The 26,326-nt window shown below is 45.4% G+C and overlaps 1 protein-coding gene across 1 annotated transcript in view; it reads right to left on the bottom strand.

Annotated features, from left to right (window-relative positions):
* CCDC6 (coiled-coil domain containing 6) overlaps positions 1-26,326 on the bottom strand; it is a 115,526-nt gene that overhangs the window by 54,262 nt on the left and 34,938 nt on the right. The window contains exon 2 of the mRNA XM_079899305.1: positions 6,332-6,481. Within this exon, the coding sequence (XP_079755431.1) occupies positions 6,332-6,481 (150 nt within the window). The remainder of the gene's footprint in view (positions 1-6,331; positions 6,482-26,326) is intronic.

Raw genomic sequence — 26,326 nt, 5'->3', positions numbered from 1 at the left:
ACAAATACCGTATGCTAACACATATATATGGAATCTTAAAAAACAGTACTGATGAACCTAGTGGCCGGACAGGAATAAAGACACAGACGTAGAGAATGGACTTGAGGACACAGGGGAAGCTGCGATGAAGTGAGAGAGTAGCACTGATAATATACACACTACCAAATGTAAAATAGATGGCTAGTGGGAAGCAGCCGCAGAGCACAGGGAGATGAGCTCGGTGCTTTGTGACAACACAGAGTGGGGGGACAGGGAGGGTGGGAGGGAGATACAAGAGGGAGGAGATATGGGGATATATGTATACATATAGCTGATTCACTTTGTTATAAAGCAGAAACTAACACACCATTGTAAAGCAATTATACTCCAATAAAGATATTAAAAAAAAAAAGGCAGCTTCAGATTCTGGTGTACAGGCTTGAGAAGGGAACTGGGGGTCTACACTCACTTCTAATGCCTGAGGACACTCCAGCTGCCCAGAGACACAGCCTCGCAGGGGCTAGGGAAGTGCACGCTGCAGAAAAATCCTGCATCCATTCACTTGGTATTGGAAGAAGAAACTACTTCTCCAGACTGAGGGGAGGAGAGGGAGAAGGAAAATGAAGGTAAGCCTTTGCCTAGATGAATAGGCAGATTTGGGGACTTACTGAAATCCTTCCTCTCAGTTTCACTCTGAACTGCTCGGCAATACATCATTTGGTACTGGCAGCTTCAGCGGTGGTTTTTGCCCACAGCTTCCTTCCTTCCCTCCATATATCATCTTTCCATGGATGCTAGGAAACTGCGACTGCTTTAATTCCAGGAGGCATTTTCACCTCAGGGAGCAAGTCGATAATGGTAAAAATAAGCCATGCCACTTAACAAGAAATCCAGGAAACCTTTATTCGTGAGTGCTTTCAACCATCAATAAGAATGTGCCTCCCCCATAAGAAAATGAGTACAATAATTTCTATTATAGCTATAGTGGCATTATTTTCTGAGGACCAGATCCAATTTCAAGTGTGAATCAAAAGAAAAAAACTACAAACCTATCTGTTATTTTAAGGTCTAAAATTTGAATACTGGATTATAGGGAAAAGATTCAGAGATACATATAATACCTCATACTCTTATCTCACTCCTGTTCCAGCCTTTTAAAAAAAAGATTAAAAAAATATTCATTACCCTTTGGCAGTGGTATTGGTTGAGAAGAGTGTAGGCCACAACTGAACAGGGCTTCCCAAGAGCAGGAAGTGAACCTGATGCCTTGGGCTTACAAAAAACTGAGGAGAAAATCCACGAGGGCTAAAACCACTATCACTCTCAGCAACAACAGATCTTCCAGTTGGCACTGGTGATGGGGTGGTGGGTGGTTAACAGGCAGCGGAATTAAGGATTTTTTTTTCTAAGTTTTAAGACTGAGGGGCCAATGGAATGAATCATATCAAGAGTGACAAGACAGTTAAGCCAATCGTTAGAGCATTCTGTTTATGCTAGCTCGTAATGATTTGGGCAGTCCAGAATCTTCCATCACTGCAAAATGAGCCCTGACTTTGCAAGAGCTCCTGTGCATTGCTGTCCATGACAAACAGATGCAACTATGATAGTGAAACCAAGTAGGACCCTTCAGGGCCTTACCAGGGAGAGATCTCCATCCTACCCCCCGTCCCTGCTGGAACCCCTGCCTCTTGGTTTGTAGCAAAGCTTTAGCCTCCTTGGCCTTCTCTGAGTTCCAAAGAGCAAATTTAATCAGAGAAGTGAGAAAACAGTCAAGCAAGACAGAATAATAATAGTTCAGCCATAAAACAAAGTCAAGGATCTTTAGTTCCTCTTCAAGGGCTATAAATAATATCCTAAGCCATATCCTTGAGTTGTTTTGCAGATACTAAAACCCCCACCAGGTAGAAGAAGTTAGCTGCATGCTGACCACCAGCACACATAGACCCCAGACCAGTTGGAACCAGAAGGTTGATGACTGAGATTCCTGAAACATCACCATTACCTCGCCATCAACCAACCAGAGAATTGTGCATGAGCTGATCATGCACCTTGTAACCCTCTCCCCTCACATCGTCTTTAAAAACTCTTCCCTAAAAGCCATTGGGGAGTTCAGGTCTTTTGAGCACAAGCTGGCTGTTCTCCTTGCTTGGTGCCCTGCAATAAACGCTGTACTTTCCTTCACCACAACCCGGTATCAGTGGACTAGCTTTTTTGCGCATCAGGTAAGCAGACTAAAGTTTGGTTCAGTAGCAACTGCAGGACTGTGAGCTCTAGAAGTCAGTGACACAGAAGGAGGTTTCAAAAGGTAAGGACAAAACAGGCATCAGAATTTTTAAATTTCCTTTTTAGGAAGTAAGATATTTTCTGATTGCAAAAGTAATGCACATTGCTTTCTATAAAATGAGAAGGAAAGGAGCATAAGAAAATTAACATGGGGGGGTGGTGGTGGTGGGATGAACTGGGATATTGGGATTGACACCTATACACTAATATGTATAAAATAGATAACTAATAAAAACCTGCTGTATAAAAAAAGTTTTATAGACCAAAAAAAAGAAAATTAACATAACCTATAAGCTCAGCACCCAAGTATAATTATAGCTAATGTTTCAGAGAATAGTCTTTTAGACTTTTTTTCTAACATAAGTATTATATATCAAATTCTTCTGAAGAGTTTGCTCATAAAACATTTCTTATAAATTTTAATTACAAATTATGATTAAACTAAAAACCTCTCTTCAAGGCATTCCAGAGCTGAATTTAGTTCTAATGTAGGCTTGGCATTAGACTAGAAGGCTCTTTTTCAGACTTTTCACCAATCAGGTCAATCAATCCCATGGTCTGGGCTCAGAAGTATGCAGATCTTTCAGACGAGAGTGTTCACAAAATCAAAGTAACTATCTTGCAGATATATACAAAAACAAGGGAGGGAAGCTGCATGCTTTTGTCTGTGTGTGTTTTTGTTTGTTTTGGAGGGGCTTAACATATTTGGAGACATTGAAGCTATCTTCCAAACTTGACCTTCTAAAAGGGCAAAGGGATTTCCACTCATCTACACTTAAATAAACGTGATTCAGTTTTTAAAGGTATTAGATACCACCTCTATCATAGCAGATGGGAAGGGAGGTATCTCCTCTAAAGTAATAATCTCGTTTTGTTCTCAGGACCAAAGAATTCCTTTGAAATGCACATAAAAGCACTGCTCAATCACTATTGGAGACAATAGTCATAGAACAAATGACAAAACCAAAACTGTTTCATAAACAGCCTCTAAGCAGCCTTTGGGTGAAAAATGCTAAACGCTTCCGTGGTGAACAGGTCAATTTACTTCTTTGTCCATCAGTGTCACCTGCAACACAGGTTCTCTTAGTAGGCTATCATAACAAGGTCTTATCCAGAAGCAAGCATCCTAGAGAGTCTCCCCCCGCCCCGCCCCGGGCCCCTCACTGCCGTGGCCTCTCCCATTGCAGAGCACAGGGCTCCGGACGCGCAGGCTCAGCGGCCATGGCTCACAGGCCCAGCCGTTCCGCGGCATGTGGGATCTTCCCGGACCGGGGCACGAACCCACGTCCCCTGCATCGGCAGGCTGACTCTCAACCACTGCACCACCAGGGAAGCCCCCTAGAGAGTCTTAATGAAGTAATTACACCGTTGGAAACTGATACCAATTACTCTAAAAATCTTCCATATGGAGATGAGTTCTACCATACTGGGTGGCAGAAGATGTGAGCCTTCAACAAAGGACTGGCTGAAATCCTTCAGGAAAGCCTGGGGGATGCGTACAGTAGGCCTACAGCTCTTCTTCCCTGCATCTATACAAGATCCTTCCAACTGGCCAACGGGAAGAGGGATTCTCGGGTATTTACCACAAAATGGCATGCTGTGATATCTGGTGTCTAAAGTGAGAGATCACCTACCATGCCACATAACAGACATAGCTCCAGAACTTGCCAGAGACCTCAACCTCAAACTACCTGCCAACCGTGTCCTTTCAAAAGGAAGAACCAGGTGTGGGGAATGAGGAGTTATTTTTTAATGGGTTCAGAGTTTCAGTTTGAAAAAGTTCTGGGGATGGATGGTGGTGATCGTTGCACAGCAATGTGAATGTACAATCCTTATTGCCACTGAATTATACACTCAAAAATGGTTGAGAAGGCAAATTTTGTTTTGTTTGTTTATGTTATTTATATTCTACTACAAAAACAAAAAATATATATGGCGTAAGAACCAAGCTGAGATTCATGAGAGATTGTCTCAGAGACGTGCTGACCATCCATTTGTCCAGATTCGACAGGTGAGACCACTGACGAGCTACAGACCCACCTAGAGCTCCCGAAACAATAGACTCACACCCTTCTACCGGACGCTTTGTTTTGACTGAGGGCAAACGTAAGACCCGGCCATGTGAAGACAAGCGCTCCACATGACAGACTACTTTGTGCAAGAACAGTTTCTTGTGTTGTTCAGTTTGTTTATTATTCAGTATCTTTAGAAAGATCCATGCCCCTCAAAAAAATTTAAGTTTTTAATATATGAAAATTTTTTTCTCTTGACCAAGTAAAACTAGTTCTTTTAATGTAAGAATTGTGAAAAAAATCACTATGTTTTTCCAAGTTATAGCTTTATTTATAGGATGCTCAGAGCTTAAATTTTACGTTCAAACCTCCTTATGCCAAGTATATTTCTATAACTAACCTCCTTTTCGTTGCACGTGTCTCTTGTGCTTTCACTCTATTCAGCAGCTTATTTTAAGGGACATCCATGTCCTTGGAAAGTAGGTGGGTCATGATAATAAGTGAATGAGCGATTAGTTATAAACCACACGCTACAGACCACTCACGATGAAAATAAGTCTTCCCAGAGAAAAGGAGTATAATCTGGCTAGGTTTTGACTGCTTTATAATGTACTTTAATCAGACTCCAAATACCAACGACTATGCAAGTTGAAAACCAAAAAATGTTTCTTAAAGTGTTAAAAATTAGGACACCTGATTACACACTAAACTCAGAAGAGCAAACGATAATCGATCGCATCCTTCTATTTCTAGAAGCAACATGCAGAATAATTCGTCTAATGCCGCCAAGGTGAGGTAGAGTCAAAGGTCAAACTAACCTTCTTCCTCGTTTTTTGTCTAAATCAGAATACAGTTTCAATGCAGAAATTTCACCATAAATCTCTGCTAGACAATAATGCCTGGGTACCTCTATCCTTCACATTCCATCAGCTACCACATAAACCAAATTTTGTACGAGACTGCAATGGTATCTTTATTCCGTAATTAGGTAGGAAAATGAGAAGAAAAGAAAGATGGGATAAAAGTTGCCTGGACCATTGCATGGTCTTAACACTAAGGTTTCTGGTCTTCTCTTCTAATATTTTATATGTTAGAAGGTAAGAGAAGAATTTAGGAAGTTTTTTAAAAGTCCCAAATATCCTTGTGTTGTAATCTCACTAAAATATGTATTTCAATCAAATTAATGAGTGAAATTGTTAGTAATACCAGTGAATAGAAAATACAAGGGAGTGTTCCTACCTTTTACAGCCATCTGACAAAATGGTAATTGTGGTCCTCCTCGGAAAATTTTATACCTGCCCACTCTTTTGGACACGCTTTGTTAAATAATGAAAACTCAGTGTCCTACTTATTCTCAAGTTCACATTAAACACACTGCAAAATATTTGCCCTAAACAAATTCTACTTTTGTACTTTACTAGTAAGCTTCGAGGAAAACCAAACCAAACAGGAAGGGGAGGAGGAGAATCTCTGAACTAGAAACACCAAAACTTCTATATGTTTTGTGTGTTGTCTTCTACACACCATTAGCGATAAATGTTAAGTTTCAATTTGTTATTTGCTCAGTAACATATTACTCACCCATGTGAACACGATTGTGTAAAATTTTAACTATCACAGATACATATCTTTTCCCCCCCCCAAATTGACATTTCCCTTTGTGTCCTCATATATTCGTGCAAAAGACCCACTCTGCTTGCCAAAAATGTTTATGTATTCATTACAGATTCAACATTACAGGAAAAGAAATCTCATATTTGGTGTTAATCCTCATAATTCCAAAATACTGCATACAGCATTTACTCCTGCGCTAAGACCTTGGGCTTATCAGCAGTTTCTTGAAATGCTCAGGGTATAAAATATCTTACCTTACCTAAGCAGAAGCACAGTCTTGAGTATTACACTGCTGCCATCTTTACTAGGTATTTTTAATCTCTAAAGAATTTTAGCTACAACCTCATCAGCAAACGTTTCAAGCAAAGTGCTGTATCAAAGTCATTTATTTCCTAGAGCAGAAAACAGGCAGGGAAGAGGAGAGGGGAGAAAAGGTAATTTACCTGCATCAATTTTCTCGAGAGCTCATTAGTGAGGAACTCTTCTTCCTTCTCATAATTTACAGCAAGGGTTTCTTTCTCCTTCTGCAAAGCCTGAATTTTCTTGAATAAAGTGTTACTGATGAATTCTTCTTCCTGCTCAGCCCGGGCTTGCTGTTAAAATAAAAAAGAGAACAAAAAAATATGTTAAGGAAACAGGAATTTACTAATTGAAATATAGTTCTTATTTCCAGAGAGGGCACCCATTTTAATTAGAGCTCTATTTTTAACTGTGAACCAATATACCCCAAGAAGCACAAAACAGAGGAACTCAGTAGCAGCCATAAAAGTAAATGTTACCCCAAAGGGCCTCCCTGTGTTACGCATGGCCCCTCTTCTTAAAGAGATATTCCAAAGAAATTAACAAAGGTTGTTTTGCAAGTTTTAGAAGCCATCCCAAGTCAATCACCAGACTACAGAAAGCTTCTTCTTGCATAGGGCAGACGGGTCCAGTACTGGGGTATATGCATCGATTCATGACAACTCTCTACAACTCTCCACATCCCAAAGGTTCAGAGGTAAAATATCTAGGCAACATTTTTACTGAAGCAGAGAAGTACCTCTCGCTTAAAAGTGAAATCGTAAAATCATGTCATCTCTTTAAGATGTTACTGAAAGGGTTTCAGTATGCAATTTAAAAAGCAATACAGATAGACATAGATTAATTTACATGTTCGTTGAATAGTTGCTGGAAGGCTAAAAAGTAGTTAACTGCAAAGCAGCAAGAATCCAGGGAGTGAAGGGTAAGGACGGATGAGAGTGTCATTTTTCACTTATTTATTTCCCTACTGGGAATTTTCTGGAGGTGAGGGCACGGACAGGCATTACTGAGCATTAAAAACAGAAGAAAAGGGGGTCAGGCATAATTCCATGGAGACGAAAATATTTTTCTGCAGATCCCTTCCACCACCTATGTTCTAACAGAATAAACAGAAAAACCAGCCATCCTTGAAGGAAATTAATCTTTTCAGAAAAAGGGTACTTCTTTCAAATGGACTCAACTCTATTCAAAGTACTTTTTAAACTGCAACATTTTGATGTGTTAATCCCCAATAACGCATTCCTGTTTCATCTGGCAAGTCCAGGAAGGGAGAACTGCATCAATTCCAAGCCTCCAGTACCTGTCACTTACAATAATACAAGAGAGCTAGAGGGCAGGAGACAAAAGGGCACCTACATTAAACAGTTACCACCTTTTACTGTAAAAGGTCCGCCAACCACTCCCAACTCAGCTGGTTTGGATTTCTGTACCTACGCACTGACTTCCCCGACACCCAGGGCCCCCTAGAGCCCTGATTTCTGGGGAGCCCATCCTCCCTGCTCCCCATGATAGCAGCAGAGAGAAGGATGCCAGGGCCTGAACTGCCTGCCAAGCAAACCTACCAAAGAAAGCCACGTGTATGTAGTACTTAGACTGAAAAACAGAGCTACTTAGAAAATGGAAACTTCAGGAGGAGGTGTTGCAGTCCAGTTCTTTAAGACAGCATTTTGGGATAGGCCGGGAGATGTGAACAGCAAAGAACACATCACTAGGCTAATAAGGCTTTATGACCAGCCAAGCACATGCGGGGAGCAGGCCCTAGGTGCCCAGGCCCTTACACACTCCGTAATTCGTTAGCACTTCTCAAGGTCATACTCCTTACTCCATGGTCAAGGGAACACTGCCCAGGACTGGCACTTCCCCCCTCCCCTTTAAATTAACCTCCAACTCGGCTTCAAAACTCTCAGACCTCAAGATCTCATCCTAGTGCAATGGGCAGGAACCCAAAGCATTTCTTTCAGGCATATCTGACACACATATCCAAGCCCGCAATGTCTGAGCTACCTGTTTTTCTGGTTTTGACTGACAAAGTTCTATATGATTTGAATTCTGATTATTCTAAAAGCTACAGGACAAAAATGGTAGGGAGGGGAACTGTAATGCCTTTGCAGGTGACTGTGCACTTAGATTTCAACAGGTTTGCCATAAATTCATTTCGTTATCAAGTCAGACTCAACTTCTTGCCTATTACCAGGCACTCCCTATGTTCAATGACTGGGAAATTTACCCACAGACAGTAACAGAGAACCAGACTCAGAGGCCCAGCAGACCACCTCCCCCTGTGCACAAGGACCCAGAAGTGAGAAGCTGAGAATAAGAGGCCAGGCCCTAAGGGTTTTATTCATGAAACTTCCACCTCGGCCCCTCACCCTTCCCATATTTCATCCAATCATTAAGTTACAGGGGTAACAGGTCTCAGTGTAATATAAAACAAAACTCTGTGATAGAAAATAGATTAGTAGTTACCAGGGGCTGGGAGGGGTGGAGGTGGGAGAACGGGGAATGACTGCTTCTGAGTACAGGGATTCTTCTGGGGTGTCGAAAATGGTGTGGAATTAGACAGTGCTAACAGGGTTATGTAACCTGGTGAATATACTAAAAGTCAGCGAACTGTACACTTGAAAATGGTGAATTTTATGGTATGTGAATTATAACTAGATTAAGGGAAACAACTCTAATAATTAACAGGGCCCTGTATTTCACAGAGCATTGGGTTTCCTTTGCAATTCTTCCCAGGGAAAGTAGCAAATTTATTATAAAAAGGATCGGGAGGACTTCCCTGGTGGGCCAGTGGTTGAGACTCCGCGCTTCCACTGCAGGGGGCGTGGGTTCGATCCCTGGTCAGGGAACTAAGGTCCCACATGCATGCCTTGCGGCCCGGCCAAAAAATTAAATAAATAAAATAAAAAGGATTCGGAGAGGGCGACGTTCGAGCTAGATCTGCTCTGAAAGTGCCTTCCAAAATGAGTGATGGTTGTGAGAGACCCGGGCTTTAGCCAACAAAATTCTTCACCACTTTAGAGTAGCCACTTATTTCTAGGCAAAGCCCATTCACAGAAAACGCCACTCTCAGGACCCACCACCAGCGTGAGGAACTGATCTGTGGAAGCTAGTTAAAGCCTCTCTAGCTTAACAAGGGGTTAAGCAGGCCGGGCACAGATTTTGTTCAAGGCTTCCTTTTGCTAAGGTTTAGCACGGGGGCTGTCACTCTGCCTCCCACTGTCATCCCAGAGAAAAACCACACATCTGAAGGGCAAGACTCCAGGCCCCGGAAACATAAAACCCCAGTTCACCCTTTTTCCAACTGGTCAGGGGGCACTGTTAGAAATTAACACGTAAATGAGGACAAAAGACAAGGTGCCACATCCAATACAGCCCCAGAGAAAATTGGTTAAAAGACCAGCTCCAGGGGCTTCCCTGGTGGCGCAGTGGTTAAGGATCTGCCTGTCAATGCAGGGGACACGGGTTCAAGCCCTGGTCTGGGAAAAGCCCACATGCCTCGGAGCCACGAAGCCCATGCGCCACAACTACTGAGCCTGCGCTCTAGGGCCCGCGAGCCACAACTACTGAAGCCCCACGCCTAGAGCCTGTGCTCTGCAACAAGAGAAGCCACCGCAATGAGAGGCCCGCGCACCACAACGAAGAGTAGCCCCTGCCTGCTGCAACTAGAGAAAGCCCAAGCGCACCAACGAAGACCCAATGCAGCCTAAATAAATTAAAAAATTAAATCTTTAAAAGACCAGCTCTAGTGTACTGACAACCAGAGTAGGCACCATGCATCACAGACAAGCAGGACGCACCCATCTGGAATTCTCCCTGCAGCCTTCTTCCCATTCTTTGTGCATTATCTTCTCAATCTTAATCTTAAATCCTGGCTTTTTCTTCCCCTAAACTCCAAAACAGGCCTTTTTATTTAGGCCATAAAACAAATTACCTTTGCAATTTATTTCCCCCAAGCCAAGAGCTAGGTAGACAACGGCAAAACAGGCCACGTGCCATTTGCAAGGAACTAGGGGTCAGGCAGGTAGACAGAGCAAAGATAAAACAGGCTAACATGGAATCTCATCAGTTTTATCAATCTATTTCCCTTTTATCTGCAATGCTTTAAAATCAGCATACCTAAACAAATTCAAAAATAAAACTATATTTCCAAAGCTAAAATTTATTTTAAAATTTAAAATCAAGGTTTGCCTATAATTCCATAAACTCTCAAAAGAAAATGTGAAGCAAAAACTTAGGAACTCTTTGTTTTGCATACGTTTGTAGAGTTGAAGATTGGGAAAATCTGGGGGGAAATTTTTAAAAACCTGTGATTAGAGATATAGAGAACAAACTAGTGGTTACCAGTGGGGTGAGGGAAAGGGGGAAGGGGCGTTAGAGGAGTAGGGAAGTAACAGGTACAAACAGATATAAAATAAGCTACAAGGATATATTGTACAACATGGGGAATATAGCCAATATTTTATAATAACTATAAATGGAGTATAACTTTTTTAAATTGTGAGTTACTATATTGTACACCTGCAACTTATATAATATTACACAGTAACTACAGTTCAATTAAAAATATGATTATATTTTCATGTTCAATAAGGTTCTAACTGCTATGTTCAGAAGCAGAGTGAATGTTGGTATAACCTTATTCACTTATCGGTGTCTGCTACTTTGACCCTCACCCAGCAGGGATCACTCGATGTGTGATGTGAGGACTAGAGTACAAAGCAAGTCTCCATCACTCTTCCCCCATCCTCCAAGAGTCCAATTAAAAAAAAAAAAAAAAGGAAAGGGAGAGCACGGGAGAGACAGGAGCAATTTACCAAGTCCTCTGGGAAACACACACACACACACACACACACACACACACACACACACAGACACACACACACACACACACACACACACACACACACACACTTAGAAAAAATTCTTTTCTCTTGAGTCACCACACATTGAGGCAACCATACTCTAGGTGGGCACAATTTTCTGATAAGGAAATCATTCTCACCCACTGCTCTCACGACTGGGGCACAAATTTGACAGGAGATTCCCATGTGATTGTTTAGTGCTTCTGTTCTTTATCAGTGGTATTTTGGAGATCAAGGGTTAGTACAGAAGGGAGAATTCAAACTCTCTCAACAATAGCACTGCTGAAAATTCAAGTACCAAGACCAAAATTATGTAAAATGATGCAACTCATCATCTGTCAAGAATTAAAAAAAAGGACAGTTTCCAAAGCAAAAAAATATAGGCACCATCTATTTCAGAGCAGGCGCGGGTAAAGGATATAATCAAGAGGAAGTTCAAGTGCCTACCAAGATAACACATTTGCATTTGTTTTAAAAAATTACTTTTAAGTTGAATGCTGACTTGCTCTAATAACAAAAAATCATAATAAATAATAAGATACCTTGAAGCTCTAATGCTTAAGAATCCAGGCAGGCTCTATGTATTATTTTAATTATTTAAATTCCTTAAATTTAGGAACCTATTTAAATGTATTCTTCCAATTATTTAAATTTATTATCCTGTTGCTTAGTCACTTACAGTACAAATTTTCATTATCTTAAGACATCAGTTTGAAAGAGCATCTGAAACCAAACTGTCAGGATAGCAGAAACCACCAGGGCAACCGAGTAACACTCGGTTCTTTTCTCTGCTGTCATATTTATTAGGTGCATCACTGCCCATATCAATTGTTCTGGGAGATGCTCGGCGTTCAGTAGAGCTCATGACTGATGGCTGGCACCTCTTATAGGACGCGCTTGAACATCGGTCATACCCATGGGTTTATCAACACAAACCACTATGGTGCAGTGGTCCTGCACTGGCTAACACTTTAAATGCCAGTACTGCAGGGGTGGGTGACAAGTGATACCTGTGACAAGCCCAAAGTGCACACCTACGTTTCTTCTATTAGAAGAACTAGGGAAATAAAACAGCAAAAATGTGACTTAAAAAAAAAAAAAAAAGAACTAGGGAGGTGATGTCAATTACATGCCTAAGTATTACAACTCTCTATTTAGTCTATGAAAGCACCAGGTAATTTTGTGCTTCCTTCACACTGCATACCAGCCTGCAGTAAAAGCAATTAATAGCTGATGGACGAAGGCACTTATATTATTTATTTCCTTCCAGTATTGCCAGCAAATCACTAAGTACACAGGAGCCAGAAAAGAATCATGATTAGCCCTCACAACTGGGCTGTTCTGCCCCAACACTACGCCCAGGCCACTGTTCCAGGACTGGAGGGCAAGAGCTCAAATGGCAACAAAGGGTGACTTTCAGGACAAGAGAATCTTGATGTTACAAAGGACCCTAAAGGTTACCGAGCTTCATCAAGCTACAGTGCCTCTCAATCCAGCTTCAGTGAAAGACGGCGTCCTCACCACCCATCTGCAGGGGACAACACATCCCTCTGTGCATGTCCTAGTAGACATGACCAGAACACAGCTCCACAGACATGCCTCGTCCCATGAATTCAACAACACCCAAACTGGTCCACGCCTGGCTCAGGAAGATAAGTCCACTGGTCACTTGCTTGGATACAGAGCAATGAGAAATTGCTAGAGAAGCTGCTAAATGCTTGCATGGATTATGGATTAAGAACTTATCTCCCGGTGACAAAGAGTACAGGTCCACAGGCCAAGCTCTGAATAATGTCACTGGCGGGGGCGGCTGCGCGTACACCATCAGACTCTGGGGTCAGGCTGCCTGGTTTGCAGGGTGCCTATGGCCACCTCCAGCTGTGTGGCCCTCAGGGAAGCCATGGGACCTCTCGGAGCCATTGCTTTCTCCTCTGTAAAGTGAAAATAACGGCACCTCCTTCCGGGTTGGTTATGAAGATAAAGTAACATAATTCACATCAAGAGCTTATGTAGTACCTCGCATGAGTAAGCACGCAAGAGATATTTACAACAAAGCTTGAGGAGGGGGCATGTACGGGATGATTCATGAGAAAACAGGGAAATCTTACAGAATCTCCATTTAGCTAAAAGGAGAAATGGACGGAATTATGACACATCCACGGGGTGGGGGGGACATAGCGGAACCATTTTGTACCGTCATATGTACCATATGTATGTACCGTCATAAAAAGATGTCTAGCAACAAATGGCCAAGTGAAATAGCGAAGGTAAAGGTGGAAGGGCCCCAGGCTGAGTTCCCAAACCAAAACCACACATAAGGGACACACACCGCTATGCATCAGTTAACAGAAACTATCTGTTTACGATTCCACGCACAGACACTAACTACCCTATCCTCACGATAAGCAAAGGCTTCAGACATTCAAATTCTCATAAACTATACAATAATTTTATCTAAAACATGCACAAGGAAACAAGAGGATCACAAATGTGAAAGACATCAATCGACTCAGCAAGGAAAATGAAAAGATGTTAACACACCACTAACTGAAGACTAGGATAAGTAACAGTAGAGAAAGAGGGAGGGAGCATATTTGAAGAGATGGTAGCTTCAACTCCACAAACATATGCAATTCTGAGACTATCCCGTAACTAATCTAATGAAAGACCTGAGGGAATTCCCTGGTGGTCCACTGGTTAGGACTCGGTGCTTTCACTGCCAGGGCCTGAGTTCAATCACTGGTCGGGGAACTAAGATCCCAAAAGCCTCAGGGCGCAGCCAAAAATAAATAAATCAACGCAACTCCTCATCCTGTGTCTGTTTTTGCCGAATCTGCCAACCCTATCTGGCTTCCGAGTCTCTCGCCGTTACACCAACTTCAGCTTTGGGGGTAGAGCACAATACTCACACCCTTGCCCCTTCTTTAGCAACAGGCTGCTTGTTCAAGGCAGGTTTCAAACAGGTTCTTTGGTATTTTCTCATTCTTCCTCTCAAAATTCTTTATCCCCTACTGCAACAGTCACCAGATCCACAGTATACTCAAACTGCTGTTAGGTCCCCACTCCAGTATAACTCCCAAACAACCCCTTCCCCAAAATGAATCACGCCCCCAAATCAGCGACCTTCTTTCCATTACAAAACAAAGCTGTGAGCACCTAGCAGCCCTTTCTTTGCTGAAGAAAGCAATCAGATTGATTGCTAAATTATACTAAAATGTGAAAGACTTTTTTCCTAACCCTGATTTTTTTTTTTTTTTTTCCTGAGAAGACAGGAGGGCATAATAGAATCCCTGCCTGAGTATTTTCATTCAGAACAAGTTCGTTCTATCAGTTACCTACTGCTATGTAACAGGCCATACGTATTATTTGTCATTATTCTATAGGTTGATGGGTGGGTGACTCCTTGGTTGGTTTCATGGCACTCACGCCCAAGGCTGCATTCAGCTGGAGGTTCAGCTGAGCTAGATGATCCAAGGTCAAGGGGTAGGAAATAGATTCAAATAGACGCCATGTCTTAATGGGAGGAACAGTCAAATACTGTGCTGGTGATTTTCAAGTGACCACACTCAACCAGAATACTTCCCTTTTTCAAAGCTTCTTCCCTTCTTTCGAAGGCACAGATTTCCTAAAATCTCTCAAGGTTTTTTGGTAACGGATCAGAACGGAAAAGGAGCAAGTCTAGAATTTGGTTAGTGTGTGCAGTCAGATCTAAGTGGGAGGACTACCTGCACTGGTAATGACCACCAAATTCAGTACAGTCAGAAGCTTTTTTCTTGTTAAGCTTACATGATATACTTGTTCTCTAAACTCCATTCCTCTCTTGCTGACAGCACTAGAGAATGTAGTCTCCTGGTGCAGTAACAACCCATTTTCCCAATTAAAAACACAGGAATGGGTCCTGCAGTACTATCATGGGTAATCTCAGATCTATCAGCAATAAGTAAAAAGAGATCAGACAAAAAATATCAGTGCCTGTCTCAAGCCACACAGATCTGTAAGAACAGGGCTCACAAACTAGACAGATGCAGAGATATATGGATAGAAATGCAAAGGGAGAAAGGACCACATCAGTGTTGTGTGTTTATGATTCACATCACTGATTAACTTAAATCCATGATCTTCACATTAATTTAAAAAAAAAAATTTAACTGAAGGCTTTCCTTTTTTTTTTTTAACGTCTTTATTGGAGTATAGTTGCTTTGCAGTATTGTGTTAGTTGCTGCTGTATAACAAAGTGAATCAGCTATACGTATATATATCTCCCCATATCTCCTCCCTCTTGCATCTCCCTCCCACCCTCCCTATCCCACCCCTCTAGGTGGTCACAAAGCACCCAGCTGATCTCCCTGTGCTATGTGGCTGCTTCCCACTAGCCATCTAGTTTACATTTGGTAGTATAAGTATACTTACAGTATAGTGTTAAGTCCATGCCACTCTCTCACTTCGTCCCAGCTTACCCTTACCCCTCCCCATATCCTCAAGTCCATTCTCTACTATGTCTGCATCTTTATTCCCATCCTGCCCCTAGGTTCTTCATGACTGCTTTTTTTTTTAGATTCCATATATATGTGTTAGCATATGGTATTTGTTTTTCTCTTTCTGACTTACTTCACTCTGTATGACAGACTCTAGGTCCACCTATCTCACTACTAATAACTCAATTTCGTTTCTTTTTATGGCTGAGTAATATTCCATTGTATATATGTGCCACATCTTCTTTATCCATTCATCTGTTGATGGACACTAAGGGTGCTTCCATGTCCTGGTTATTGTAAATAAAGCTGCAGTGAACATTGTGTAGACCAACTTTTTTTAAAAGAAATATCGAAATCTATTTTACTTTCCATGCAGTTTCTTTTCTCCTACCATCCTTAAAACATGGTCTTCAAAAGGCATAAAAATAGTGAAACCTATGCTTCCACTCCTAAAATCTTTTCTACTTGTCACACCCACATACACAAGGACTTTTTTTTTCCAACATCTTTATTGGAGTATAATTGCTTTACAATAGTGTGTTAGTTTCTGCTGTATAACAAAGTGAATCAGCTATACATAAACATATGTCCCCATATCCTTCCCTCTTGCGTCTCCCTCCCACCCTCCTTATCCCACCCCTCTAGGTGGTCACAAAGCACCGAGCTGATCTCCCTGTGCTATGCGGCTGCTTCCCACTAGCTATCTACTTTACATTTGGTAGTGTATATATGTCAATACCACTCTCTCACTTCGTCTCTGCTTACCCTTCCCCCTCCTCGTGTCCTCAAGTCCATTCTCTACGTCTGCGTTGAAGGCTTTTCTTTTAATACATTTAAAGAGCTCCATGGGGCTTCCCTGGTGGCAAAGTGGTTAAGAATCCATCTGCCAGTGCAGGGGACATGGGTTCGAGCTCTGGTCCGGGAAGATCCCACATGCCACAGAGCAACTAAGCCTGTGCGTCACAACTACTGAGCCTGCACTCTAGAGTCCATGAGCCACAACTACTGAGCCTGCGTGCTGCAACTACTAAAGCCCATGTGCCTAGAGCCCGTGCTCCGCAACAAGTGAAGCCACTGCAACGAGAAGCCCACGCACCGTAACAAAGAGTAGCCCCCGCTCACCGCAACTAGAGAAAGCCAAGCCCATGCGCAGCAACGAAGACCCAACGCAGGCAAAAATAAATAAATAAATACATTAAAAATAATAATAATAAAAAAATAAAGAGCTCCACGGAAACAGGTAACATTCAACAGGTAAATAATCTCCAGGGTTTATTTTGTCAAAAGCCATGGGGGAAGTTATTCATTGCTCTTGGAATATGTGTCCTTAAAACAGGTCTTCAGGCTTCCCTGGTGGTCCAGTGGTTAAGAATCCACCTTCCAGTGCATGGGACATGGGTTCAATCCATGGTCGGGGAACTAACATCCCACATGTCGCAGAGCAGCTAAGCCCGCAGGCCACAACTAGAGAGAGGCCAGTGCACCGCAACAGAGATCCCTCGTGCTGCAACTAAGACCTGATGCAGCCTAATTAATTAATTAATTTAAAAAAACAAACAAACTGAGGTCTCTATCATTTTCTTTCACAAGTAAACCACCAATGCCACACTCTCCATACATCTACCTCCACCCAAACACCCTGAGGTTTCTCAACCTGGCGCCGAGGCAGTGACGGAGACCCGGAGAACAGGGATATGAAGTGTCTACAGCACTTGGGAAATGCGTGTTGCTTCTCCATTGCCACCTGTGCAGAGTCAGGCAAGCTCTACGCCAAAGAATCAATAGGGGGAGCTATGGGCAAGTGACCTCTATGGAACAGGAAGGCAGGCCAATTCCGGACAGAAAGACTGAGGGACCCGCCCCTCCTCCACTCTTCCCCTCATACAAGGTACAGTCCCCCAAAATGAGAAATGGTGAAGGAAATGAAAAACGACAAAACAAAACAAAATTCGAGCAAAGAATGAACTCACTGGCAGTCAATTTCACCCTGAAGGTAAAGCTGACTGCAAATGAATGATTCCAGATTGAATACTGGTCACGCACCATTCGTCATATGCCTAACTTGAAGCTTCCCTATATCAGGAAATGTGTCCTTCTAACCACATCCCCACTGTTTCTGACACGGTAGGGGGTCAGCCTCATTGCTACTCCCAGAGACATCGCTCCCATATGCTCCCCCCTCCCCCAATAATAAGTTCCCAACCAGAACCACTGACAAGTAAGAGCAAACTACAGTCGTTAGATTTTTAAAATTTAATTCAACACGCATGACAGAGTATCTCGTACACGGTAACCACTGTGTGGACATGGCAGTGAATAACAGACACTGTCCCCGCCCTGAAGGGGTATATAATCCTTCTAGCAATTAAAGAAAAGTAACATCTTAATCCATACATTTAGCAACTGGCCTTGGAATGGTCTTGGCTCTATAAAATAGCCTGAAGAACCAAGGGATTTAAAATGAGATTAAGAGGGCTTCCCTGGTGGCGCAGTGGTTGAGAGTCCGCCTGCCGATGCAGGGGACACAGGTTCGTGCCCCGGTCCGGGAAGGTCCCACATGCCGCGGAGCGGCTGGGCCCGTGAGCCATGGCTGCTGAGCCTGCGCGTCCGGAGCCTGTGCTCCGCAACGGGAGAGGCCACAACAGTGAGAGGCCCGCGTACCGCAAAAAAAAAAAAAATATATGAGATTAGGATGCACAGAAGAAAAAGCTAAGTATTGTATCCACTACAGTAACAGAAGAAATGGTCTGGCATGTAAGCACTCATACACCTGTTGAATAATGAGGAGCGTAATCGTATACAAATATACAAACTTTATATTATGTGTGTGTGTATATATTTATAAATGCATATTTAACTTTTGGACTCTCTTATAATAAATGATAAAGGCAGTCAGCGTTAAAGAACTGATCATACTGCTGGCACTGTAGCAGCCTCTTCCTATGGGCCCTCATTTCATCCACACGTTGGCTCCACACAGTTTAGCCCCATCTCATATACGGGGAAACAGGGGCTGAGCATGGTAAAGCAACTTGCCCAAGCATCCAAGCTACTAAACACCAGGGCTACAATCTTCCACCCTGGACGGGTTCCAGAGTGCCCAGTCCTTCTACGTCCTACCCCACCATCCAGGAACAATGTGTTCCCCTGGGACAAGGGCTGTGGAACCAAGCTCCAGAAGCCGAACCCACTCACTCGCTAGTAAAGCCAACATCCTCTGTGCTGTCACACAGCGACTGAGCATCACAAAGCAGTTCATCTTTGCAAGGAGATACCCTGTAATTTCCTTGCCTGAACTAAGTAAGTAAATGTTAGGTGAATGACAGATAATCTTTAAGAACGTCAAAAGAGCCACTTTTTGCTACTGCTACCGTTGCTGCTACAAGAAGGAGACCACATATTTCCTGGTGGCACACACATCATATGTGTACATGTATGTATCATTCCTGTGTGTTGACAGCAAGTTCTTTTCCCCCTCTCCTAGCTGTCGGGGGGTAAGGAGAGACATGTGAAAGAGCCCAGGGAGGGTTTTCCTGGTGGCGCAGTGGTTGGGAGTCCACCTGCCGATGCAGGGGACACGGGTTCATGCCCCGGTCCGGGAAGATCCCACATGCCACGGAGCGGCTGGGCCTATGAGCCATGGCCGCTGAGCCTGCGCGTCCAGAGCCTGTGCTCCGCAACGGGAGAGGCCACAACAGTGAGAGGCCTGTGTACCGCAAAAAAAAAAAAAAAAAAAAAGAGCCCAGGAAAACAGGTCTGCCTTCGGCAGGTCAGTGAGGATATGGATTTAAGTCTACTGCAGGATGAGGAAAGTCACACTCTGCATGTGTAGAAAGGAGTTAACGTAGCAGGCCGAACTTCTATCCTTTGAAAGCCTGTTTACAAGGCGGCCCTTGGCTGGTGACTCAGCACTTGGATTCGGGAAGGGTTCCCACCACCCTGATAAAAGTGGCTCACTGTGTCAAAACTTTACAAACAAAATGGTCTGTGATGAACACCTGCTTTCCTTTAGGAGTCTAAAATTTTGGTACATGTTAAGCAGAGGGTGCCTACAGGACCAGTCCCCAGTTAAAGAGTCTGGGTGCTGTGTCTCTAATGAGCTTCCCTGGTAGACAGCATTTCACATGTGTTGTCAAAACGTGTTGCTGGGGGAATTAAGTACATCCTGGATGACTCTACTGGGAGAGCACTCTTGGAAGCTTGTGCCTGGTTTCTTCCAGAGTGGAGTGGTACAAGCTATAACCCAAAGTCCGGAATTTAAGTGCAACCTAAGATGGACCTGAGACCACTTGGCCAGACAAACCTCCCCAGATCTCTAGACTCTTAATCGACTCCCTACTCACCAGCTCCCACTGGAGATCATAAAGGCACCTCAACCAACCAATCCCCAACACATCTCGAGTGAACCTTGGCTTTTCTCTCCTTCGCTGCCTTGTGCCCATTCAATCCACCAGAAAGCCCCGTTTCTAACTGAAACAGATCCAGAATGTTCCGTTCTCTTCTTTGGTCTAGCCGCCACCACCTCTCTTCAGGTTTCCAGCAGCCGCCTAGCTGGCCCTGCTGATTCTTCCACTCTTCCTTTCATACAATCTACGCTCCGTCCTACATCCATAGTGTTTTTAGAGGCAGAAAACTGATCACTTCACTGCCCTGCTTCAAGCCCTCCAAAGGCTTCTCGCCATCCTCAGGAACAGCGATTCCCTCCCATAATCCGCCAGCCCTCCCGTGATGCAGCCCCCACCTGCCTCTCCCAGCCAAGCTCACGATGCTCGGGCCACACCAGCAAATCTGTTCCCACACACGCCATGCTCACAATTCCTGTGGTGGGACTTGGGCACTGGCTAGACCCTCTGCCACACAGGCTGGCTACCTGTCATCTCCCACCTCCCCAAAGGGGTCATCCCTGCACCCAACCTAAAGTCAGCCCCCAGTTGCTTGCCATCGCATGAGCTTGCTTTTCTTTTCATCAGAGCATCCGCTGCTACTGGAATTCCCCCCCCCCTTTCTTGTTTGCCACCCTGCCACTCCTCACCAGAATGTGGGCTTAGGGGGCAGAGCTGGGTCTGCTGGGGACTGATGCGGCCTCAGAGCCCAGAACCGCACCTGGCATAGGGCAAGCGCGCAAACGCTGCGCCAACAGGCGCACGCTAAGATGCGGGAAAAACCTTCTCTCAATCTCGGGACCTTTTCTCCCTCCCCTCCTCTGCTGCCTAGTGGATGGTCAAAGCATTAAGTGGGGTTCGCAGGACAGAAAACATGATGGAGGTACTATTACTGCTCTTGGAGGAACTCAGAGTCCGGTCATTCCAGACCCTTCAGAGCCTTTCACACCCCGACGTCTGCTTTCACAGACACTGTCACTGCCAAATCACAGCCCGGTACTCGGCAGCTCTAACTTGCCTCCTGCCAGCCTGTCACCACTGCTGGCCGATGCTCGAGCTGCAGCAGACAGTGAGTGATGGACCCCCAGCATTAACTTGCTCCTTCCTCCTTGAGCTAACAGGACCCTTCCACGGCCTAGATCGACACACATCCACCCACTGGACTACATCTCGCAGCCTCTCCGCCAGCTAGGTGTGGCCACGAGACTAACTTCTGGTCAGCAGAGGCGAATGGAAGTGACGGGCAACAACTCAGGAGTCACATCTTTCTTTAAAAAGGAAGCGGGGGGCTTCCCTGGTGGCGCAGTGGTTGAGAGTCCGCGGGCCGATGCAGGGGACACGGGTTCGTGCCCCGGTCCAGGAAGATCCCACGTGCCGCGGAGCGGCTGGGCCCGTGAGCCACGGCCGCTGAGCCTGCGTGTCCGGAGCCTGTGCTCCGCAACGGGAGAGGCCACAGCAGTGAGAGGCCCGCATACCGCCAAAAAAAAAAAAAGGAAGCGGGTGTCATCCAGGCTCATTCCTGCATCCCACAGGCTGGAAGCAGACCTAGTGGTCAGGAACCAGCTCCCACCCCAGGGGCCAGGGCTAACCCCTGGCCAGTGAACAACCTCACCGAGCCCTGGGCTGTTAAGTGGGTACAAAAGAACTCGAAGCCACCGGATTTTGGTGTCTCCCTTTCAGCAGTTCAGCATCTACTTTAACTAATACAGTTCCTGAAATGAAAACTCATCAGTACAAGAGGAGAGGCAGATCTAAGTTTAGAAATGAAAAGCTCCCCCAAGATGTAGGAAGTTAAAAAGGCAAAAGGCTAGAGCATGTGTATTATGATCCCACCACAAATAAAGTTTTATTTAACAAGGGTATATGAAACACATTTATTTAATAATAAATATAAATTATAAAAGTTTACTATATTATATAAATGTATGTAAGTATCAAGTATCTAAACCATCATAAATAGTTTAAAAATTAATAGACCTGCACCCCAGAAATGTTAACAATGCCTCCGGAGTTAAGTGACTAATTTGTCACACGACATCCACAAGGCAGACAGCATTGCCTTGTACATACTAGGCACTCAAGTACTATAAAAATGAATACTCACCTTGCATTTCTATGTGTGTACACACACACACACACACACACCCCGGGAGGGACTGCCTTGTAGGCAAAGGATTTCCAAAATCCAGTACCAAGATTGCATCTGCATCACCTAATTCTCATTTTAAAAAACGGGGTGGGCAATCTGTGCTCCCTTCCATCTTCTTGTCCGTGTCTGTGAAGAAATAACTCCACCCCCTCTCCTACCCCGGCCCTGGCCTGGGTTGGGGGGGAGCTAAAGTCTAGAGAAGCCCCAGGAAAAACCTGCCCCCTCAGCCGTGCCCATTCAAAAGCCACAGCTGGTGAGGGGGACAAGCGGAGTGCCCTGGCGGGGGGGCGGTGTCCGTGGGAGCAGGGCTTCCTCCTTCCGGGTCTCCCCGCAGGCTGAGCTGGGCCTCCATCTCCATTTGCTGGGTGCTGCCCCCCGCCCCCCGCCCGGGAGCAGAGGAGGAGACCTGTGGCCGGTGCACTCGCGAAGGTGCAGCCGCTGAAGGCGGCCGAGCTGCCCTTGAGGCTGGAGTTGGGGCCCCACGGGGTGCCAGGGCTGGGGGAAGCATCTGCCTGTGTCCAGGGAAAGGCCAGGCTGAAAGCAGGCTTGAGGGGCGGGTGGGATGAACACGGCAGCTGCTGTGACCCGACAGGACTCCCACCCCAGCCTTCAGGTGCCCCACCGCCGTCTTCTCTCACTCGCCCTCAGCACCCCTTCCCCGACCCTGCCACTCACACAGATGACCAAAGACCTTTCTTATGCCGGAAGCAAAAACCAAAACTTTTTGTTGGCTTTTTCCTTTGTCGCCTCCCGTACCCCCTGCTCAACCCGCTTCCCATCCTGGCCCCAGGCTGGAAGCCCTCCCCAACTTCAGTTATTGTTTTAAACCAAAGTTTACAGTGTCTGCTGGTGGCCTAGACCCTCTCTCTCCACCCTCCCTCCACCACACCCTGAGGACCCTGGGACAGTAGAGGTTGGTGGCCCTGCTCACCTCCCCTCTGCTCTTGCCCGGCCTGGGGGAAGGAAAGCAGGCAGAGGGGAGGAGATGGGCAGCCCTCAGCACCCCGCGGGGTCTTCGGCCCCTTGGGCGGTGGGCACGGGAGCCCTCTTTCCAACCCTGGGCTGCGTACTGGGGACTCTCCAGACCCCTTTCTCCAGGACCAAGTCCCCCATCGCACTGGGAGTGTGGATTCCAGCAAAGGAGCTGGAAAAAAAGTGAGACTCTCCACAGACCCCCTATGCGGGACCCCAACTTAAGGCCAAGGACTGGGTGTGTGTGATGCTTATGACAACCCAGGCCAGGCCCCTTTGCTGAGAAGACTCCTTGGACTATTTCCCAGGAAAGCCCCACATACACCCCTTCAAAAGGCACCCCTCCCCTATGTATTCCCCACCTGCGTTCTGTTTGACCAGCACAGAAATATTGAACGTCCTCTATTCACAGGGAAAAGAAACAAAAACGGGGTGGGAGTGGGAGTTAAACTACTGATGCTCAGCCCCTCTCCCGGCACACTGGGCCAGCTCCGAGGGGTGGGCCCCAGGGGTTCCAACCGGCAGCAGAGGGACGGACACTGCAGCAGCCCTGGGGAGACCTCAGCTCTGGCCCTGGGGGCCCATTTGCTGTTAATGTCTAATGAACCTCAGCAAACTTCCTTCTCCCCTAAGCTTCCACTCCCTGCTCTGTAAAATGTGAGACAATCCCTTATGACACAGCAGCTGAGAAAAACCAGTCACCTACTCAAGAGGGACTTAGGGAAAACCTGTTGTCATTGGAGGAACTGAGGCCAAGCAGTTGGGCTGGTCAGTAGGAAAGCGAGAAGCAGAGCCAAGTATCCCTCTTCCCTCATCACCATCCTGCCCACCCGGCTTGCAACAGTAACCCCTATGGCATCCCCCAAACTCAGCTGATAACTGGCAGCAATGAGGATAGTGCTGGGATTAAATGTAAGAGAATACAGTTATCTGTTACAAAGTAACAGGCCCCTAGACCACAGGACTTAGAGGGAAGGAAGGGGGAAAAAAAGGAAAAGAAGAGATTACAGAAAAGTAGAAAACTCCCAAGTACAAAGCAAATAAGTAGTCTATTAGCAAAAACACTGCCAACATTGTTATCCATGCTTTCTAGACCCTATGTTTACATATTTGACAAAACTGGTTCCCATTACAGGTAAACTGTATCCGTTCACCTCACTTATTATATTGTAAGAATTCTCTGTGACTAAATGTTCCTCTAATAATTTTTAATGTCACGAATGTCCTATCTCACTGATGGGCATCTCCCTGACATCCCAGATGCTCCCAATACTTCTGCCGTAAGGACTGTTACAATGAACATGCTTCAACAGTGTCTAATACTGTTCTGGCTGGATATTCCTTCCAGCAGGTTTCCGTATGCAGTTTAGATGTGGGGATGTAAGCAAACAGCTTCCTACTTTGGCAGCTACAAAGCTGAGTCTGTTTCCTGTGCAGATGCAGGCGAGGAGATGGTAGCCAATCGACTTTCCACTCACCCTCCGCTTGCTCCAAGGTGTCTAGGGGTTTGGCTTCTATGCTGACTTTCTGTGGACGCCCACCCCTTCGAAGAGGGGAAAGGCACAATGCTTTGGTTAAACAGAAGATTGGCTTTGTGACTTGGCGGTTGTTGGTGTCTGGAGATGCTCAGGGAGGAGGGAGAGAAGTTTTAACCTGGAGCAAGGGTTTAACTTTCAGAACAAAGTTTCTATTCTGGTTGGACGCGAGGATGTGGGGGTCAAAGTACTTCAGCTCCTTGATACCCAGGGCTGAGGAACTGCCTTAGATAGGGAAAAAGAAGAAGACAGCAACATTAGACAGTAGACGTGCAGCAATTCTCCCGACAGAACTGCCAAGAAAGCTCACTACCTGGCTGTTAGGAATCAAGGTGAAAACCTAGCTCGCACAGGTCCTCAATCCTTTAAACGCAACTTCAAATCCAAGAGATTCTGAAAACCGAAAGCTGCAGCCATCTGGCAGGAAGCCAAGCAGCCTGGCCTGCGTTCAGGTGGTGGCCAAGCCTGATCTGAAAGGACCTGAGGCTGTCTGCAGCTTCAGTACCAGCCTTAGGGTGGCTGCCTGTGCGTCTGATGATGGGCTGCTGCTCCAACCCAGCGGAGGTGCTGTGTTACACATGCCTGTGCTCAGGACGACCTTCCCACACCCCACCCGGTTACGGGTTCAAATGTGTGCGTCTCCCCCATCAAAAGATATGTTGAAGTCCTAACCCCAACAGTACCCGTGGATGTGGCCTTATTTGGAAGTAGGGCCTCTGCAGATGGAATCAAATGAAGATGAGGTCATTAGGATGGGCCCTAATCCAATATGACTGGTGTCCTTATAAGAAGGGGAAACAGACACACAGGGACAATGCCATGTGACTGCAGAGGCAGAGGCACAGACTGAAACGCTGCAGCTGCAAGCCCGGGAACGCCTGGAGCTGCCGGAAGCTGGCAGGGGCAAGGAAGGATCCTGCCCTCAAGGATTCCCGGTGAGCACGGCCCTGCCAACGCCTTGATTTCAGGCCTTTAGCCTCCAGAACTGTGAGAGAATAAATTCCTGCTGTTTCAAGCCACCAAGCTTGCGGTGCTTTGTTACGGAAGCCCTGGGAGGCACATACACCCCCATCCCCCCACCCAAAACCCTTAGTTCTCAAACATATCTGGCCCCATGGATAAGGGACTGCAGAACAGTCATTTCAAGCGTCATCTGATTCTGCTTATTCCAAAGTAACTCTCAGTTTCATTCACTCTTTCTGGCAACTGGTGTTTATATAAATCTGTGAAGATTTTATAATAAACTTTTCGTATTAAAAAAGAAAAAGGAAGGAAGGAGAAAGACAGAGAACACAGGACACATACTTAGCCTTTAAAATTAGCAAGACGGGGGGTCTTCCCTGGTGGCGCGGTGGTTAGGAATCTGCCTGCCAATGCAGGGGACATGGGTTCGAGCCCTGGTCCGGGAATATCCCACATGCCGCGGAGCAACTGAGCCCATGCGCCACAACTACTGAGCCTGCGCTCTAGAGCCCGGGAACCACAACTACTGAGCCTGAGTGCTGCAACTACTGGAGCATGCGCGCCTAGAGCCCGTGCTCTGCAACAAGAGAGGCCACCTGATGAGAAGCCCGCACATCTCAACGAAAAGTAGCCCCCGCTCGCTGCAACTAGAGAAAGCCCGCACACAGCAACAAAGACCCAATGCAGCCAAAAATAAAAAAATAAAATAAATTTATAAACAAAAAAAATTAGCAAGACAGAACAGTTAGAACTATCCAAGTACATCTTAAATGCTCAATATGAGAATCAATGTCCCC

Source organism: Stenella coeruleoalba, assembly GCF_951394435.1.
Source record: "Stenella coeruleoalba genome assembly, chromosome: 16".
NCBI lineage: Eukaryota > Metazoa > Chordata > Mammalia > Artiodactyla > Delphinidae > Stenella > Stenella coeruleoalba.
Note: the sequence above shows the minus strand (reverse complement) of the source record. Positions and strands in the feature narration are given on the sequence as shown.